Below are 18,764 nucleotides of genomic sequence, written 5' to 3'. Positions count from 1 at the left end.
TATTTTCCCTGAGAGCAATGATTCAGTATTTTCTAATTCAGTGTTTCTGGTAACTTCACAGAAAATAACTATTGCAAATAAGAATCGACTGTTGTTCATTTCTATTTGTTTCTTGTATGCAAGAAGGAACCTGAACCATGGAGAGATTTTACAGGGATTTCGTGAACATACTGAGAGTAATAAATCAGTATCTTGTGGAATCTGAACTTCCTCTTGTGAAAGATAAAAGGTAGATTTTTAAAAAGCAGTTCTGTTCCCAAAGGAGAAAATGTACATGCTTAGAAAAAGGGAAAAACAGGAAATTGTTGTTGGGCAAGTAGAATATGTATACACAACACACACACATACACACACTTTATTCATACATTTAGCGAACATTTATTGAGCAACCACTTGTGTCAGTCATTGCGCTAGGGACTAGGGACACAAAAGAAAATGAGAGGCTTCTTCCCTCACTGTGTTCTCAGTCTTGTGGAGAGGGAGAAAATGAACAATTGAAATTATGAAGTGGTGAGTATAGTAATTAAGGGAAGTATCAGGCATCAGAAATGACAGTTTGTAGGCCCATTCTCAAATTTCAGGTATCACATAGCTTCTAAACACTAATGGGGAGGTAATAATACACATGAGAATTTCTTGTCTAAAAAAGTTTTGAATGTGCCCCATTTCTGATCCAATATAGTGAAAACGCAAAATATTTGTATGAGTGGATGCAATGGACTATGTTTTCTCTTTGAACGAGTAGATTTGGCATTTCAAACTGAGACATGGCACTAGAAGGCCAAATATCGCCCATTAGAAAGCATTCGGCAAATTACAAATAGAAGTTTTAAAGCTTTCTCAGGATCTCCTTTCTTTAAAAAGGACATTTCAAGTAGGAGCTCTTATAGGAATTCTATTAAACATCAAAGATGCAGTTTTTAAAAATTAACGTTTCTATTTTTTGGGGACTTGTTTTTATTTACTTTCCTAAATCAGAGGGCTTGACTTTGCTCGCACCTTCATTTGTAGGCAATGCCTGCTTTTCACATGAGTGCTAGTAGAAGATGTGTTCTTTAACATTCTTACTCCTGCCAGGCTTTAAATAGAATACTCAGAAAAGTTTAAAAAAATGGTAGGTCATTTCTGCTGCAATATGATTTTTTGACATGGTGATGAAGGAACTACAGACTCTAAAGTAAACAGTGCAGTTCAAATTCTTGAGTTAGAGAGAAAGCTGTTCCTTCAAATTACATCCACAAATAGAGCAGGAGGCTCAAAAGCACAGGATAAGCCAACATGGCATTGCCGGCGACCAGTTAGGTTTGTGGCATAGGAATCACAGATATTGTTACGAGTGGTTTGTACAGTCACAAAATATTGAGAGGAACAAGGATGAGAAAAACTGCCTTAGTCTTTGATTTACTGAGTTAGTTTGCAGGAAGACTTTTGGTTATGTTACTCACTAGATGCAGCTGTCCCACATCAGCCGATTCACCTTCATAAGAAAAGAGAAGAGAAGAGAAGGGAAGGGAAGGGAAGGGAAGAGGGGAGGGGAGGGGAGGGGAGGGGAGGAGAGGAGAGGAGAGGAGAGGAGAGGAGAGGAGAGGAGAGGAGAGGAGAGGAGAGGAGAGGAGAGGAGAGGAGAGGAGAGGAGAGGAAAGGAAAGGAAAGGAAAGGAAAGGAAAGGAAAGGAAAGGAAAGGAAAGGAAAGGAAAGGAAAGGAAAGGAAAGGAAAGAGAAAATCACCTTTTATTGAGCACCTACGGTATTCCATAGGCACTATTAGGCACTTCCCATAGATTTCATTCTCATACAGACAGGAAAACTGAAGTTCAGGGCTAACTGGCCAAAGAGCACATCACTATAGGAAACTGCACAGCCATGATTTGCCTGCTCGGCTCCCAAAGGGCAGGGCAATTAACATTTGCCGAGGATCTTTACACATCAGCTCATGTGGTATCTGTGAGGTAGCTACTGCTATGGCCATTTTATGGGAGAAGAAATTGAGTTCAGAGAAGCTAACTAACTTACTTAAAGTCACACTAGCAGTAGTAGTGATAACGCACGTTTCTATCTCGAGATTCCCAAGCGCATGCTCTTTCAATTACATTGCTTGAGTTGTAGTAAAAAATAATCATAAAACTAGTGCTCAGTTTACATCAAGAACTTGTTTAAAGATGAAAAACAAGTGTGTTGAAGAACCACATAAGAATATACATCTTCAGTGCACCAGAACAATTGATACTCAGAATGACCACCCCAAGTTCTTGAAAAGACGGTAACTTACATACATTATATTCTTTTAAGAGGAGAGAGACTTTATAATTCATTTGAGGATGCTCCTATTCCCAAGCCCTTAAAAAAAAAAAAACAAAAAAAAACCTCTAATGTTTAAAGTACTAACTCTTGATTACTTATCCCCAGTGTGATATTCCCTGTAGGTTAATAATGGCTGAGATTTTCTTGTATTTTTGTTTAAAATTTAAACTCTAGTTTTTCTAAGTTGGTCAAGTATGTGTTATAAACATAGAATTCATTAAAATCAGAGGCTGAAATGAATATATATAAAAAACATACCAAATCTGAAGGAACTCAATGATGTAGTCTTATCTTGTTGGATTGAAATATTTCCTCTTTTGAAAAAAATCTTACTTATATTTCCCAGCCCTCACCAGTCACAGGATAAAAATAAGATCAAAGAAACTAAGCTATCTTCTCCCTCTCCGGCCTCTACCCCCACCTGCTCTGTGGGAATGCCGGGCCCCCTTAGGTTCTTCCCATAATATGCTAGCAGTCCTCAGAGGATGACCCACACATTTTCTGCACACTCCTCTGGGCTACCATTTGGCATTTGCCATTTTGCCCTTGTTCCTACTCCAACCCACTGTGGTAATGATGGCCGCCCCTGTAAGTGCCTGCCGAAAGCATAGCCCACACTGTTGTCTCTTCTGTTTATATCAGCTGATGACTACTTGGAGGCCACTCAGGCTGGTATCTACACTGAGAGCATAATGCTAGATAAATAGAGGGCTGCTCTTTCCTGCCTCCCCTCCCCCTTTACTACTGAAGCACGGTGTCTTGAATTCTAATTTACCAATTCCTCTTAGTTTTATTTAGGTCTTTTATGGCAGTCCCTCACCCTGAGACTCAGGCATGGCTTGAGGGAGGTGGGCTGGAGGAGAGTCTGAGTGACAGACACTATGCTGCACTCAGATTCACCCTTCCCCTCTGACCCTGCTTTATTGTCCTTCAACCAAAATGGTGCCCTTCCTCCCTTGGGATGAGTTCTTTCCCAGGAAGAGCCTCAGTTCCTCATGCAAATAGCCCTATGGCAAGGCGACCCTGCCAGTCAGTCCTCCAAACAGGATTATATTGCAAGATTTTGCTCATGCTTGAAAAATAACTTTTAGAGATAATCTAAAAAGGGGACAATCATAGAAAAAAGTAAAGAGGTGAAGAAAATGTAACTTAATAAGCAAAATTGTACCAGAGATGTCTATACAAAGATGTCTGGTACCAGGTCTATTATAGATGCTTTACTGCCCTGGGTCTCATCTAGCTGGTTTTTGTTGAGGGGATTAAATTTATGGAGCTAGATAAACAACCACAGTGAGAAAATAATCATCTAATTGTGCCTTAGCAAAGGCTTCTTCCATAGTTTAAGGAATTCAGCTTTTCAACTTGTTCACAGAAAGCTGGACTCTATCTGCTGGACTGATTACATACAGGGGTGGGCAGTTTAAAGGCTTTGCTGGAGTCTTTATTAACACTTAACAAAAAGCCTGTAGTGTTTTGGAATTTAAGAAATTATACACTGTAGCATCACAGCACTTCATGGGGGAACCTGTGACCTTATCTAGTTTCTAATCTGGGACACAGCAGCTGTTGTACTATTAATATCCCAATGTGTGTAAAAAGAAAAAAGAAGAAAACCACATAAGAAGTGAAAATGTATTTAAATCCATGGATGACTCTGACATTCAGCTAACTAATCATAAGGAAAATATGACTGAATTTTTATAATTTATTGCATGGAATTTTACTTTTTTTTCCCTAAAGTGTTAATCTCTAAATAAAGGATTGGGAATGATTTTTCTTATTTGAATTATTTTGGGGGCAAACAAGGTACTCTTAATTTTTTTTCAATGTGGTAAAATATACATAATGTAAAATGTACCATTTTAACAATTTTTAAGTGTACAGTTCTTTGGCATCTTCCAAACCTGAAACCCTGTACCCATTAAAAAAAACTTTTTTATTTTACATTTATTTCTGTTTTTGAGAGACAGAGAAAGACAGACTTGAGTGGGGGAGGGGCAGAGAGAAGGAGACACAGAATCCGAAGCAGGCTCCAGGTTCTTAGCTGTCAGCACAGAGCCTGACATGGGTCTCAAACCCACGAACCAAGAGATTATGACCTGAGCTGAAGTCGAATGCTCAACTGACAGAGCCACCCAGGCACCCCTGAAACTCTGTGCTCATTAAACAAGTCTCTGTCTTCCTTTCCTCTCTGCCCTCGATAAGCACCATTGTTCTTTCTATCTCTGTGAATTTGACTATTCATATAAGTGGAATCATACAGCATTTGTCCTTTTGTGACTGGTTTGTATAACATCCTCAAGTTTCTTCCATGTTGTAGCACGTGTCAGGATTTCTTTCCTTTTAAAGGTCAATAATATTTGCATTGTGTATATATACCACATTTTATTTATCCTTTCATCCGTCAATGGGTTGTTTCTACCTTTTGGGTATTTCCAATAATGCTGCTATGAACATGATTGTCCCTGCTTTCAATTCTTTTGGGTATGTACCCAGAAATGGAATTGCTGGGTCATATGATAATGTACTTTTAGTTTGTTCAGGTACCACCATACTGTTTTCTATAGTGACATATATTTTACATTTTCATCAGCAGTGCACAATAGTTTACATTTTCTTCTACATCCTTGCCAATGTTAGTTATTTCCTGTTTTTGTTTTTTTTTTTCATGATAGCCATCCTAATTGGTAAAAAGTGGTCTCTGACTGTGGTTTTGATTTGCATTTCCCTAATGACTAGTAACAACTGATCATTTTTTCATGTGCTTGGTGGCTATTTGAATATCATACTCAGAGAGATATCTATTTAAGTCCCTTGTCCATTTTTTAATCAGGCTGTTAGTTTTTTTTGTTTTGTTTTGTTTTTTTGTTTTTGTCATTGAGTTGTAGGCATTCTTTGCATATTCTGGATGTTAATCTCTTAACAGATAATTGCTATATGATTTGCAAATACTTTATCCCATTCTGAGTTGCTTTTCACTCTGTTGATTGTGTTCTTTGATACCAAAATTTTAAATTTTGTTGTAATTTAATTGATCTACTTTTTCTTCTGTTGCCATGCTTTTGGTGTCACATGTAAGTAATCAATGCAAAATCCAATATCATGAAGTTTTTCCCCTACAGTTTCTTCCAAAAGTTTCAGCTGTTCCATTTATATCTTTGATCATTTGGGGTTGATTTTTGCATATGGTGAAAGATAATGGCCGGACTTCATTCTTTTGCATGTGAATATTCAGTTTTCCCAACATCATTTGTTGAAAAAAACTGTCCTTTTCCCCATTGAATGGTATTGGCATTCTTACTGAAGATCATTGGATCATACATGTGAGGATTTATTTTTGTGTTCTCTATTCCATCTCACTGGTGTAGATGTCTGTATTTATGCCAGTACTACACTGTTTGATTACTGTAGCTTTCTAGTAAATTTGAAATCAGAAAGCCTGAAACCCCCAACATAATTCTTCTTCAAGATTGTTTTGGTTCTTTGGGGTCCTTTGAATTCCCCACTGCATTTTAGAATGCATTTTTTTTATTTCTGAAAAAGCATCATTGGGATTTTCCTTTAAAAGGTTCAAGCTATTATGTTGATAATAATAGCAAGTTTTAACATGAAAATAGCATCTGCTTTTAACATTTTAATGAAATCTTTCTTTTGGATGATATTCAGTCTAAAGTGCTAGAAAGGAGTGAGCTTTCATAAACATAAGTATAGAGACTTTTAGGCACTATTGACCATATATTTATGGAAAGAAATTTCTCCAAAGAAACCAAAAGATACACTTTTAGTCCCAATGGCCATTTAAACTAACCATGTTTGAATTTTCTCCTTGTATGTTGTTATGTTACTAATCATGTTCACTTTGCTTTCTAAAATTCAGGAGAGAAAATGGATTTAATTTCGGTAGTAATAGCTAATATCATAAACTATGTAGCATTTTTTCTTCCACTATATTTATAGCTTATACCTAATAAGAGTAAATAGTATAATTCAATTTGTATGAGATTTAAAGATAGTCCATTTCCTGTTGCAACATTCTGGTAGAATGTACTGTTGTTCCTTATTCCGTTTACATATTTTCCTTTTGGAATAAACTTAAGAACAAAATGACTCCTAAATTGTAGACAAAAATGTCAGATGAAAGAGTAGAAGTTCACAAAATGTAATTGTTTAGATCTTTTAAACAAGGCTAAGTAGTTAAGGTTGTTCTGAGATTTTCAGTGCCAGTTTATGCCTCTTTGACTTCACATCATTTAATTTTACTTTACTTATTTGAACAAATATTTACTGAATTCTTATCATGTGAGCAGGCACTCTTAGTAGACACTGAAGACATGTCTTTGTCCTCAAAGCAGCTCACAGACTAAAAAAGAAAAAGGCAGTAAACTAATAAACTGACTTATTTAAATAGATACAGAACATTGAATTGAGTTCCCAGAATAGGAAAGCATTAACAGGATGGGCATGCATTTGTCTTCCAGGACCATCTTTTCTAGAGTTCCTTGTCTTACTGAGGCAATAGGACCATATTTAGGTAGTTAACTAAATAATACAGAGAAGCAAGAGTGTTTAGGAACATTGATGTTCTGGAGTTCTTCCATAGACATAGAAATAGAAATAGATTTTTTCTTTCCTCAAAATGCATCCTCCATTTAAGGTCAGCAGCTCTTGGCAAGGAATGTCTTCTTCAAGGTGTGCAGTATCCATATGTAGGGACAGGCTTCTTAAGCTCTCCACCTAGATATGCTCCTTCTCAACCTAAGTGAGAGGACTGCCATGCTGGGGACCATGGTGGCATAGTCTAAGAATTCATCCCAAGTTGTCCATCTCAAGCAAATATTTTCTAAGTCCTAAACATTAAAGTGAATAGTAAAATTGTGTTAATTTTTTAAAAAGTTTCAGTCTACTTCCCACTCACCCAAGTCTTCAAGTAATTTTAGTGGTTCAGGAAGATATACCTTGTTTAGCTCGATTTTACCCTGTCCTCCGAGAGTCATATACATTCCCATTTTAGAAGTGTGGAAAAAGCTATGTCACATATACATAAGAACTAAGCACTTTTTACCACTCATTATGGGTTTTTCCCAAAGACTGAAGTCTCCCACAAGTTTAAAAATAGTTGAAATTGTCACCAGGCATAATCATCAATAATAGCATTTTGCCTTTAAAGGCAGCTAAATTTTGAAAACACCGTCACTGAAATTCATTTCCCGAGTATAGTTAAGTCCCCACTGACTGCTGATTCCTAGATGCAGGGAAATTTTGGAATATCCAATCTCCTGTCCACTTTGTATTTGCCCTAGGATGACCACCTTATCCCAATTTTCCTGGGACTGTCCTGATTTTCTAAAGTCTAGCTTTGTGGGGCCCTACTCCTCTGAGTATCTGGCAAACTGGGACAGCTAATTACCCTTATTTGCCCAGAACTGGCAAACACTTCCAATAGTTTCCAGAGATTCTCCTGGTTTAAGCTACTGGTCTGAAATGACCATGATTTTTTGGTGAAGAAGGATCAGTGGAACTAATAACATAGCGAGAACATGAGAAACCTCTGGGGCAAGCAAGTCCCTAGGAATTAGATGACCCTGCCCAGAAGACTGAGCTAACACAGCAGGTATGTTAAGTGGTTTTAGTGCTGAATTGGCCTAACCATCTTAAAGCAGTGGTTTTTAAGTGCAGCTGTGCTTTAAAATCACCTGGAGAGAGGGGCACTGGGTGGCTCAGTAGGTTGAGCTTCTGACTTTGGCTCAGGTCATGATCTCACCGTTCATGAGTTTGAGCCCCACATTGGGCTCACTGCTGTCAGCACAGAGTCCCCTTCAGATCCTCTGTCCACCTCTCTCTCTGCCCGCCTCTCTCTCTGCCCCTCCCCTGCTCACACTCTCTCTCTCAACAATAAATAAACATTAAAAAAAATAAAATCACTTGTAGAGATATTTTATTTTATTCCAGTGTAACTGATGTATAATGTTATATTCATTTCAAGTGTACAATACAGTGATTCAATCATTCTATACATTATTCAGTGCTTATGAAGATAAGTGTACTCTTAAATCCCCTTCACCTATTTTATCCATCCCACTACACACCTCCCCTCAGGTAGCCATCAGTTCTCTATACTTAAAAGTCTCTCTTTAGTTTATCTCTTTTTCCCTTTGTTCATTTTTTTTTCTTACCTTCCACATATGAGTGAAATCATATGGTATTTGTCTTTCTCTGATTTATTTCACTTAGCATTATCCTCTCTAGATCTATCCATATTGTTGCAAATGCCAAGATTTCATTCTTTTTTATGGCTGAATAATTTTCCATTGTGTGTGTATGTGTGTGTGTGTGTGTGTATATATATATATATATATATATATATATTTTGATAGGGATTGCATATATATATATATATATATGCCATTCTGGCTGGTGTGAGGTGATATCTCATTGTGATTTTGATTTGTATTTCCCTGATGATAGATGACGTTGAGCGTCTTTTCATGTAACTATTGGCCATCTGGATGTTTTCTTTGGAGAAATGTCCGTTCATGTCTTCTGCCTATTTTTTAATTGGATTGTTTGTTTTTGGGGGGTGTTGAGTTGTATCAGTTCTTTGTATATTTTGGATACTAGCCCTTTATTGGATATATCATTTGCAAATATCTTCCCCCAGTAGGTTGCCTTTTAGTTTTATTGATTGTTTCCTTCACCATGCAGAAGCTTTTAATTTTGATGAAGTCCCAATAGTTTATATTTGCTTTTGTTTCCCTTGCTTCAAGAGACATATCTAAAAAGATGTTGTTATGGCCAATGTCAGAGAAATTCCTGCCTGTGCCATCCTAGGATTTTTATGGTTTCAGGTTTCAGGTTTAGATCTTTAATCCATTTTGGGTTGATTTTTGTATATGGTATAAGAAAGTGGTCTATTCTCATTTTTTTTGCATATGGCTGTCCAGTTTTCCCAACACCATTTTTTAAAAATACTGTCTTTTTCCCATTGAATATTCTTGCCTTCTTTGTCATAGATTAATTGGCAATATAAGTGTGGGTTTATTTCTGGATTCTCTACTCTGTTCCATTGATCTATGTGTCCATTTTTGTGCCAATACAATGCTGTTTTGATTACTACAGCTTTGTAGCCTATCTTGAAATCTGGGTTTGTGATACTTCCAGTTTTCTTCTTCCTTTTCAAGATTGCTTTAGCTATTCTAGGTCTTTCGTGGTTCCATACAAATTTTAGAATCATTTGTTCTAGTTCTGTGAAAAATGCTGTTGGTATTTTGATAGGGATTGCATTAAATCTGTAGATTGCTTTGGGTAGTATGGACATTTTAACAACATTTGTTGTTCCAGTCCATGAGCATGGAATATCTTTCCATTGTTTGGGTCATCTTCAGTTTCTTTCATTGGTGTTTTATAGTTGTCAGAGTACAAGTCTTTCATTTCCTTGGTTAAGTTTATGCCTAAGTCTTTTTTTTTTCGGTGCAATTATAAATGAGATTATTTTTTAATTTCTCTTTCTGCTACTTCATTATTAGTAAATAGAAATGCAACAGATTTCTCTATATTGATTTTGTCTCCTGTGACCTTACTGAATTCATTTATCCATTCTAGTAGTTTTTTTGTCAAGTCTTTAGAGTTTTCTATCTATAGTATCATGTTATCTACAAATAGTGAAAGTTTTACTTCTTCCTTACCAATTTAAATGCATTTTATTTCTTTTTCTTGTCTGATTGCTGTGGTAAAGACTTCCAGTACTATGTTGAATAAAAGAAGTGAAAGTGGACATCCTTGTCTTGTTCTGATCTTTGAAGAAAATTTCTCAGTTTTTCACCATTGAGTATGGTTTTAACTGTGGGTTTTACAGAGATATTTTAAATCACGTATCCTGGGCTGCACCAATATACCTGTTGATTTGGAATTTGTTCCTTTTTAACACCTTTAACAAGATGAATGATCTTTCCGGCACACACACCTGACCATGTTACTGTCTTGCTGCTTAAAAATTCTAAGGCTTCTTGCTATTCCATGAGAGAATGCAAACTCTACCTGGTTTATAAGGCTTTTCATGAGTTGTCCATTATTTATCACTCTGGACTTAGGTTGATCCAGCCCATGCATCTACATCTGTTTGGCTTTTGCCTACAGTTTTTCCTTGGCCAAGAGCACTCTTACCCTAACTCCCCTATTTTCTGGGCTCAAGTACTCATTGTGAGTTTTTTGGGTCACTTCCTCTATGAAGACTTTTCCTTCGCTTATATCCAAGTCAAGTGTATTTTTAGATGAAATCCTTAGCCCCCTGTATCTCCTCCATTCTAAGGCTTATCATGTCAATGCTTTCAATTATTTGTTCATATCCTTCCAGACTTTAACCTCTGAGGATTATATTTCCAACTACTGAACACAATGCATTGCTCAAAGTAAATGTGCACAAATATTTATTGAATGAATGATTGGATTTAACCCTTTTTTTGAAATATGCCACCTGTTGTGTCTCCACCTGTCCTGTGTCTTATTCTGCGTCCACCCCACCCTCATATCCCCCTCTCCCAGAAAAACCCAGATACCCTCTGTTGACTTTATAAAATGAATCACACACACTTACCTGTTGGTAGAGTAGCTCTTTGCTGCCCCCACATGTTTTTAATCAGTTCCTTATGCAGCCAGTTGAGACAACTTCTTGCTCCATCTAGTACAGTTTCAGTTCTGCAGGGACATCTTTGTTCTTGGCTTCCATATACCTCCCTTAGCACAGAGAGGAACATGTAGGATGGAATAGAAGACTGTGTCCCCTCTATGTCTGTTTTTATACCCTAATCTCGTATTTTTCTCCTTCATCATCAGGACTAAATAAATTGAACAATTTTATGTAGTCTCTTCCTCCTCTTCCCCCCGCCCCCCCACCCTTTCTTTTTTCTCTTGTCTAGAGTCCTCTTCAAAGTTTTCTTCCCTCTGGGTCCTTTTACATATATTTGAATACAGTGGTCTATTTAGCACCACTGCAGCACCCTAAGAATTTAACTACTTGCTTCTGATAAACCTTCTGTGTGAAAACAGTTAATGTTTAAGGACAGGAACTTTCTTACATTTTGAATTTTTATTCTTTTATACAAAAATTAAGAAGTTTCTCAAAATGGAGATATAAAGTGGTTTTATCCCCAAAATGTAGAATATTATTTACATATATTGAATCATATTTAAAGTAGTTAAAAATTTATTGTGATTACATAGATATTTAATTAACCCATTGATTAAACAGACACTGCAATAACAATGATTGATTACTATATTAAACTACTTTAAGTAGCAGTAATTTAAAGGCAACATTTGTATTCCTTCCAGGATTATTATAGCAGTTAAAAAGCTTTTAGTAAGTTCATGATGAATAGTGTGGTTTTAAATATACAATTCACACTGCTATATCACCATAACCTCTTTTTCTTTAGTAATTAGTGCCTAGGGTAATTAAACTAAGAATGAAATATGTGGTATATGTAGCATATCACAATTTTAAAAAAATGTTTATTTATTTTGATAGGGAGAGAGAGAGAGAGAGAGAGAGAGAGAGAGAGAGAGAGAAAGAGGGCCCATTGGTGGGGGAGGGGCAGAGAGAGAGGGAGACACAGAATCTGAAATAGTCTCCAGGCTCCAAGCTGTCAGCACAGAGCCCGACATGGGGCTTGAACCCATGAACCGTGAGTTCATGACCTGAGCTGAAGTCAGTTGCCCAACCAACTGAGCCACCCAGGAGCTCCAGCATATCACAATTAATACAACTCAAGCATAAGCACATTTTACAGAAAGAAGAAAAAGGTGTTTCATATCAGTTGGAACAAAAGAAACTGTTTTCTTCTAAGAAAATTAAGATTTGTTCCAGAAGACAGATACTAACAATATTTACATATTTTTAAACCACATAGCTTCAACTTTTGAACTGAAATAGCTACCTATTTACATTTCTAAAAACTCCTTATTTACATTATCTGCCTGAAAACCAATAACCAATGACAGACCTTATGCTCCTTCAGTCTGCCACCATCTATATGGAGTTATGCCTTGTATAAGAGTGCCTGGCAGAAGGGATAGATAGAGGTTGACATACAGCACTCTCTTTCCTTGCTAGGTAAGCTGCACTCTGACTCAGGGCTGTATGTCCTGGAGTGAGTGGGCACTTTTTTCTAAACTGCACAGAGATCCTGTACAGGATACCCTGACTGCATCTATGCTTATGTCCTTTCACTCCGCACGGAAACACATTGCCTTTCCATTAAATTATTTTCTAACTTTAACTTTCTCGTGAATTCTGAACTACTAGTTTCTTCAAAATTAATATTTTCCATTTTTTTGTGTGTTGAAATGAGCACATGTAAATGTGGCAAAGACAACTTGGGAAAAATCTGCAAATTCCAGTCTATTGACGTTTCTGTAATAAATTAATCTTTAGCCATCTGGAATTAGATTAATTTGGAGACTATGAAAAGGCAGTAAAAGTGAGAAACCTCAAGAAAGACCAAACTTTATAATGGTCCTGTCCCAGGACTAACTAGTTAGCTCTGTTGTTTAAAATGCTATGATAATGAGCCAGGTTATAATTTCAAACGCATAGTTAGTGTAACACAGGAGAAAACTCTATTCTATTGCCACAGACTGAAACTCTTGCCAACCAGATTGTTCTTTGGTAGAAGTTGGCATGAAGTCAGGATACTTTATACCCATCACCATTACTGGAAAAACAAGTATATGACCAGATGGGAGTCCATTTAGCAAATGCCATCTCCATCATAACTAGAAAATTCATCACTATTAACCAGTAGAAAATATATCCAGAGGTATTTGCATTATGTAATGAGTTCCAGAGTAAATATGATATAAAACCTATAATCATCTGGTTTTCTCAAGAGCTTAACAAAGTGCTGAAGTTTTGCTGAGAAACCCAAAGAACAACCTTGACCCCACCAAGCTGACTCATGTGATTGGCTGTCTGGATGTTAGAGGAGTTAAATGTCACCTTTGGTGTGAATATATTAAATTGAAAAGCTCAGCCCAGCATCAAGTGAATTCTGAACCATGTGTTTCTGCGCAAAATGAATCACCTGACGGGAAACAGGACATCACTAATAAAGGCTGTTTTTGTTAATTACACACAGAGTTATAACTAGAATGGGGAGAGCAGGGTGCTATTTCAAACCAGATTTGAATTCTTCATTGAGAGTATACATAGAAAACTAGAAAATTTCAAATTGTCCTTGACCTCATGTGCACTGAAATGGGGTAAGTATCCCAGGTGCCCTTGATTCAAAAGCGCTCAGAATCTTTTCTACTTAGATAAAGCAATTTTTGTGTAGTTAATATTAGCACAAACCCTTTTTCTGCTTGTCTGCTTCCTAGCAACCTGAAGCAGAGTATCTGCTTGCCAATCTGCTTTTGATAAAAAATAAGAACAAAATACCCAGTGAATTTGCCAATAGCCCCGAAGAGATGGGGATGTGTTCAATAAGCTTTGTGTTGATTTTGTGAGTCTGGCATGTGATTTATGTTGTCGACTGTCTGACCTTGCTGCACTCTACCCACAGGCCAGGGAAGATGTGATCCATATGCTGAAGACGGAGAAAACCAAGCCTGAGGTTCTGGAGGCTCATTACGGGTCTGCAGAACCAGAGAAAGTGCTCCGAGTCCTGCACCGAGACGCCATCCTAGCCCAGGAGAAATCTATAGGAGAAGATGTCTATGAGAAACCAATTTCAGAGGTAAAAATACAACATCAACAAGTCCCCCTATAGAAGGGTACCTCAGAGTGATAGTTTCACATTCTTCCATTTTACAAGCTCTAACATTTTCTTTCAAAGGTGAAATTTTTATGACACACTAATATTGAAGTAAAGTGTAATTACATAACTCATGAATTATAGTGGATACATTTCGATGATAAGAATTTTGGAAGCATTTCCTTAAATATACTTAAAGCCTAAAATATATTTCTCATGTGATTATGCTAGTTACAGGCTCTTGCAGCCTGTTATTCTTTCATTGCTTTCAGAGGTGATGTATGCAAAAATTTGAAGTGCTTCTCAGATTTGGCATAGAGTTGTGAAGATCATTATCAAACTGGTAAAAGAAAATTAAATTGATTCTTGATATTATGTTGATGGATATTTTATTATTGATATTTATAAAGGTACTGTGTTTTAGTATCTTATAGACTATCATAATTAAATGGTCTCATGTGAGTTGAGGCATACAATGGTTGAGGCAAAATCCCAATGGAATGCTTAGGGTAATTCTTTAAGATGAAAGGAAACCTAAGAAGGCTGTATTTAATCATTTTTATATAATATTGTGTTAGGAACTATTTACTATTGTTATTAATTTCCTATGATACTACATGTTAAAAGTATTCCCACATTGTAGTAGAAGTTAGAGGCTGAATTATGGAAATGGATGCTGGATCTAGCCATATTAACTCTTCAGAATTCATGTAAAAAATTCATAGATGTAAAATTAGTATCACAAATGAAAAAAAGAACACAAAAATTAAAAGTCTGAAGCAACTGATCATAATTTAACTTTTATCTTATGTCAAGGGTTTGTAGCAGCTCAGTTTGACAGATCTCAGATGCGATCTGCTTACACAGTATTTACAACAGATTGATGGTCCCATAATTATCTAATTTCTGCAACAAGGATAAGCCAGAGCTCTTGTTTTCATTTTTGCCTAAAATATTAAGAGATGATTTATGATGGAATGCAGTCAACTGGCTGGATCCACTTTCATGTTTGAGAGCCATGGTTACTAGCTGCATATGGCTTTGGGTGGGTCACTTCAGCTCTCTAAGCTTATTACCTTATCTGTCAGGTGGGAGTAACAAGAGTGCATATCTCAGAGTTGTGAGGATTACATGAAGCAATGCCTGTAAAACTTTTAACACAGTGTCTGGTACATACCAGGTACTCAACAAATACTAACCATTAACATTTGCTGGGATGATATTTGCTGGCATGATACTTGCTTACACCTTTAACTAGTTCCAAACTTGGAGGGGTTTGAGGAGGAAAGACATAATGAAGTCAAAATATTCATTAAATATTATTATGATAACCACCGGATTGGAGAACTCAGTTTGGATAAATTATATCATTTAGGTTTCCTAATTCTTTTCCCTCAAGTTAGAGCTTGGGATGACACCTCAAAGGAGAGATAGATCTGCAAATCTCATACACTTACCCAAAATCAATGCCTCTAATCCACTGAGTTATATGGAAAGTACACAAAGAGAAGAATTTCTGACCTACCTTCAGAAAGTAGGCCTAACCCAAGTGTTCCTATCTCATGGACAGAGTTGTGGAGAAGAACATACCCACCCTGTGGGTGGTCCTTTTAGAACTAAGTTGGGCATGCTTTTTGACTTCTTTCTCCCCTCAACTCACAGTTGGAAGAGTTTTCCTCCCTTAGAGAGGAGTAAGGAGGTAGAGAGAAGGACAGGAACTACTTTTCCCAATGCTGACAAAATGGTGAAGTCCTGCTTTGTAGGAGAAATAGAATGCTAGAAAGAGAAAAGATTTATCTTGTATCTACACATTTTGGGTCTCTTAACCTTTTGAACTTAACAATCAAGTTGTCATTATCAAGGAGCAGGAGTCCTTCCTCCAACTTCATGAGGCAAGGATACCAGTACAATCACTGTTCTGATAGCCTCCTAGGACTATGAGCAGATAGTCTAGCTCTTCTTAGAAGCTATCCTGCACCTCAAGCCAAAAACCCACTGCTCATTTTAATTTGCATACCAGATTAGGCCCAGCTAGGTTATTCAATGGAATTTATCAGAGGTTAAACAATGAACCCCATGTGGTGGATCCCTCTCATTTGCCAAATATCTGGGGAGAAATTAAGCAGCAAATATTAAATCCCCCTGAGCTTCTTTGTGAATTAAAGTCCAGGATATCAAAATTCATAATTCTTCAGCAAAATTCCAAAGAAATCAAGGTTTCAGTTTCTTTCCTTCCCAAATTCTTATTCTGCTTAGCTTGAGGGATCTTAATCTCATGCATTTTCAAAGTTTAATTAATATACCCTAAAGTCCCCCTATTCCCCTTTTATCAAAGTGTCCAAAGACTTATTAGGACACATGGAATTATCATAATACCAACTTCACACTCATAAATTTAAAAAATGCAAGAAAATCCTCAGTTCCATGGTCAATTTATCTCAAGCAAAATGACTCAGCATAATGCAGGCCCATGTTACTCTTAGCAAGACTGAAGTAGAGACTTAGGGGATGTCTAAGGGAAGGAAGATAGGCAGAGAAAATCTTTAATTACAACAGGATTCTGGTCAGCCTGGGGCAGTTGTCCACATCAGACAGAGCCTGTTACCATCAAAGGTTAGTAATAATAGAAACTAGGGGCGCCTGGGTGGCTCAGTTGGTTGGGTGACCGACTTCGGCTCCGGTCATGATCTCACAGTCTGTGAGTTTGAGCCCTGCGTCGGGCTCTGTGCTGACAGCTCAGAGCCTGGAGCTTATTTCAGATTCTGTGTCTCCCCCTCTCTCTATCCCTCCCGTGCTCACGCTGTGTGTCTCTCTGTCTCTCAATAATAAATAAACGTTAAAAAATTTTTTAAAAATAATAATAGAAACAGTGAACCCTAGGTTGGGGGGAGGACTCTGTTTGCATGCACTATCCTTGCCTTCAGTGAGTGGCATTTAAAACATACCTGTCTTTTCAAAAGTTTAGGGATTTGCAGTGGTCACCTTCTCTGTACCTAGGTTTTGTTTTAGGTTCTCTATTTTTCCGCCTGCATGTTTAAAACCTCTTTAATTGTTTTCTTTTTTTCTTCAGTAAGAAGACTCAACTGAGTCTTTGTTTTGTTTTGGTTTTGTTTTTTAAATGTTTATTTATTTATTTTGAGAGAGAGGGAGAGAAACTGAGCAGAGGAAGGGCAGAGAAGGAAAGGAAGAGAGAATCCTAAGCAGGCTCCATGTTGTCAGTGCAGAGCCTGACGTGGGGCTCAAACTCACAAACTGTGAGATCATGACCTGAGCCAAAATCAAGAGTCAGATACTCTACCAGCCTAGCCACTCAGGGACCCTTGTTTTTGTTAACATTTTGACTAGTTTCTTCAAGTGGTCCCTTCTTTTTCTCACTGTTTTATGGATCTTATAGTGGTTTTTATTTGTTTGCTTCTTTTTCCCTATGCTTTCTGACCCAGACATTAGTTTTCCTAATATTACCTTCTGTGTTCTGTATTATGTGCTAGAAGTAAAATCAAGGAGTTATGAACCTTCCAAGAAGATACTTTAGTCAAGGCAAATCTTACCTACATTTATGTCCTTGAGTTGGATAATACTCACTGAAGGATGAGTCTTTCCTCATTTCACTTCATCCCAAGTTTGGATGTTTATGCTACTGTCCTACGTGAATACCCCTTTGTTTGTCTCATCTTTCCTCCAAACTCTACATCTTTATGTTTCTTGAGCGTGTTCACTCAGGGCCCATCAATATTAGTGGGCACCTTGAAACTCACCAAATAATGCTTCAAATTTTCTACCTTGATCTTCTCAGAATTTAATTCTTAAATCTGTCTATATTTTATGTATCTACTTTGAAAAGCTGTGGCAGCCTTCAAGAGAATGGCTCCCAACTGATCTCATGAAGAACTGTCTGCAATTTTATAGCATGCTTCTTAAACATTTCCTGGATCCCAGTACCTTTTCTATGGGGGGAGTCACATTGCTCTGTTCTCTCTGCTCTCCTATCTGTACTTCCTCTGGACACTCATTCTTATCCAATAATGACTAAAATATCTCCCTTCTGTATAGCCCTATCTTTAAGAGCACTTAGATCCATTTCTTTTTTGTGTAAGTCCAGTTTGGCCTTTAAGACATCATGTTTCCTCTTTAGTAGATTTCTGTCTTCCTAAATCCCTTAATACTTCTCCACTTAGTATTATCTGCTGATAACAGGGCTAAAATCACTTCCTGAACCATGATTCTTTTGTCTAAAACATGCTGAAATTTCTCTCCATCTCAAGTCCTCAAACTTCTCCATCAACTTGATTTAGTAGAATAAGACTTCCAGGTATACTCTCCCTAGTAGATTTTGGCCTTTGGTGTTATGATGATCTCATTCAATTTTCCTTCCACCTGTCCAAGTGGGAGCTATATTTCTAAAGTAATAGGTTCCCATTTCACTTTCACTGTTCATTAATAAAAGCAAGCATTCCTGTATGGTTGAGCCACAGTTTGGATCCTGAAAACCAAAAGTCATGGACATAGTATACATGATTAATGAATCTACAGAGCCATAGTTATGGGAGCTGGTCTTCCGAGCTTCTAGACAAGCCACATAGACCTGAGAGGTTAGCCCACCTCAGTTCTCTCCTGGGAACTCTATGTAATTCCAAACAAAATGACAAGACACCGGTCTTGTACAGCTGATATTTTGCTACCTATGTTGTTTCTTACATCTGGAATTTAAAATTA

At 37.2% G+C, this 18,764-nt stretch overlaps 1 protein-coding gene across 4 annotated transcripts in view; it reads left to right on the top strand.

The window, feature by feature from the left end:
• Positions 1-18,764, top strand: part of FILIP1 (filamin A interacting protein 1) — a 303,731-nt gene that overhangs the window by 221,088 nt on the left and 63,879 nt on the right. For all 4 annotated transcript variants that reach the window (XM_058734498.1, XM_058734500.1, XM_058734501.1 and 1 more), the window contains one exon: positions 13,860-14,033. In XM_058734498.1, coding sequence (XP_058590481.1) covers positions 13,860-14,033 — 174 coding nt within the window. The remainder of the gene's footprint in view (positions 1-13,859; positions 14,034-18,764) is intronic.

The sequence above is a fragment of the Neofelis nebulosa genome, chromosome 6 (genome assembly GCF_028018385.1).
Source record: "Neofelis nebulosa isolate mNeoNeb1 chromosome 6, mNeoNeb1.pri, whole genome shotgun sequence".
In the NCBI taxonomy this organism is placed as follows: domain Eukaryota; kingdom Metazoa; phylum Chordata; class Mammalia; order Carnivora; family Felidae; genus Neofelis; species Neofelis nebulosa.
This window is presented reverse-complemented; position numbering and strand designations above follow the sequence as displayed.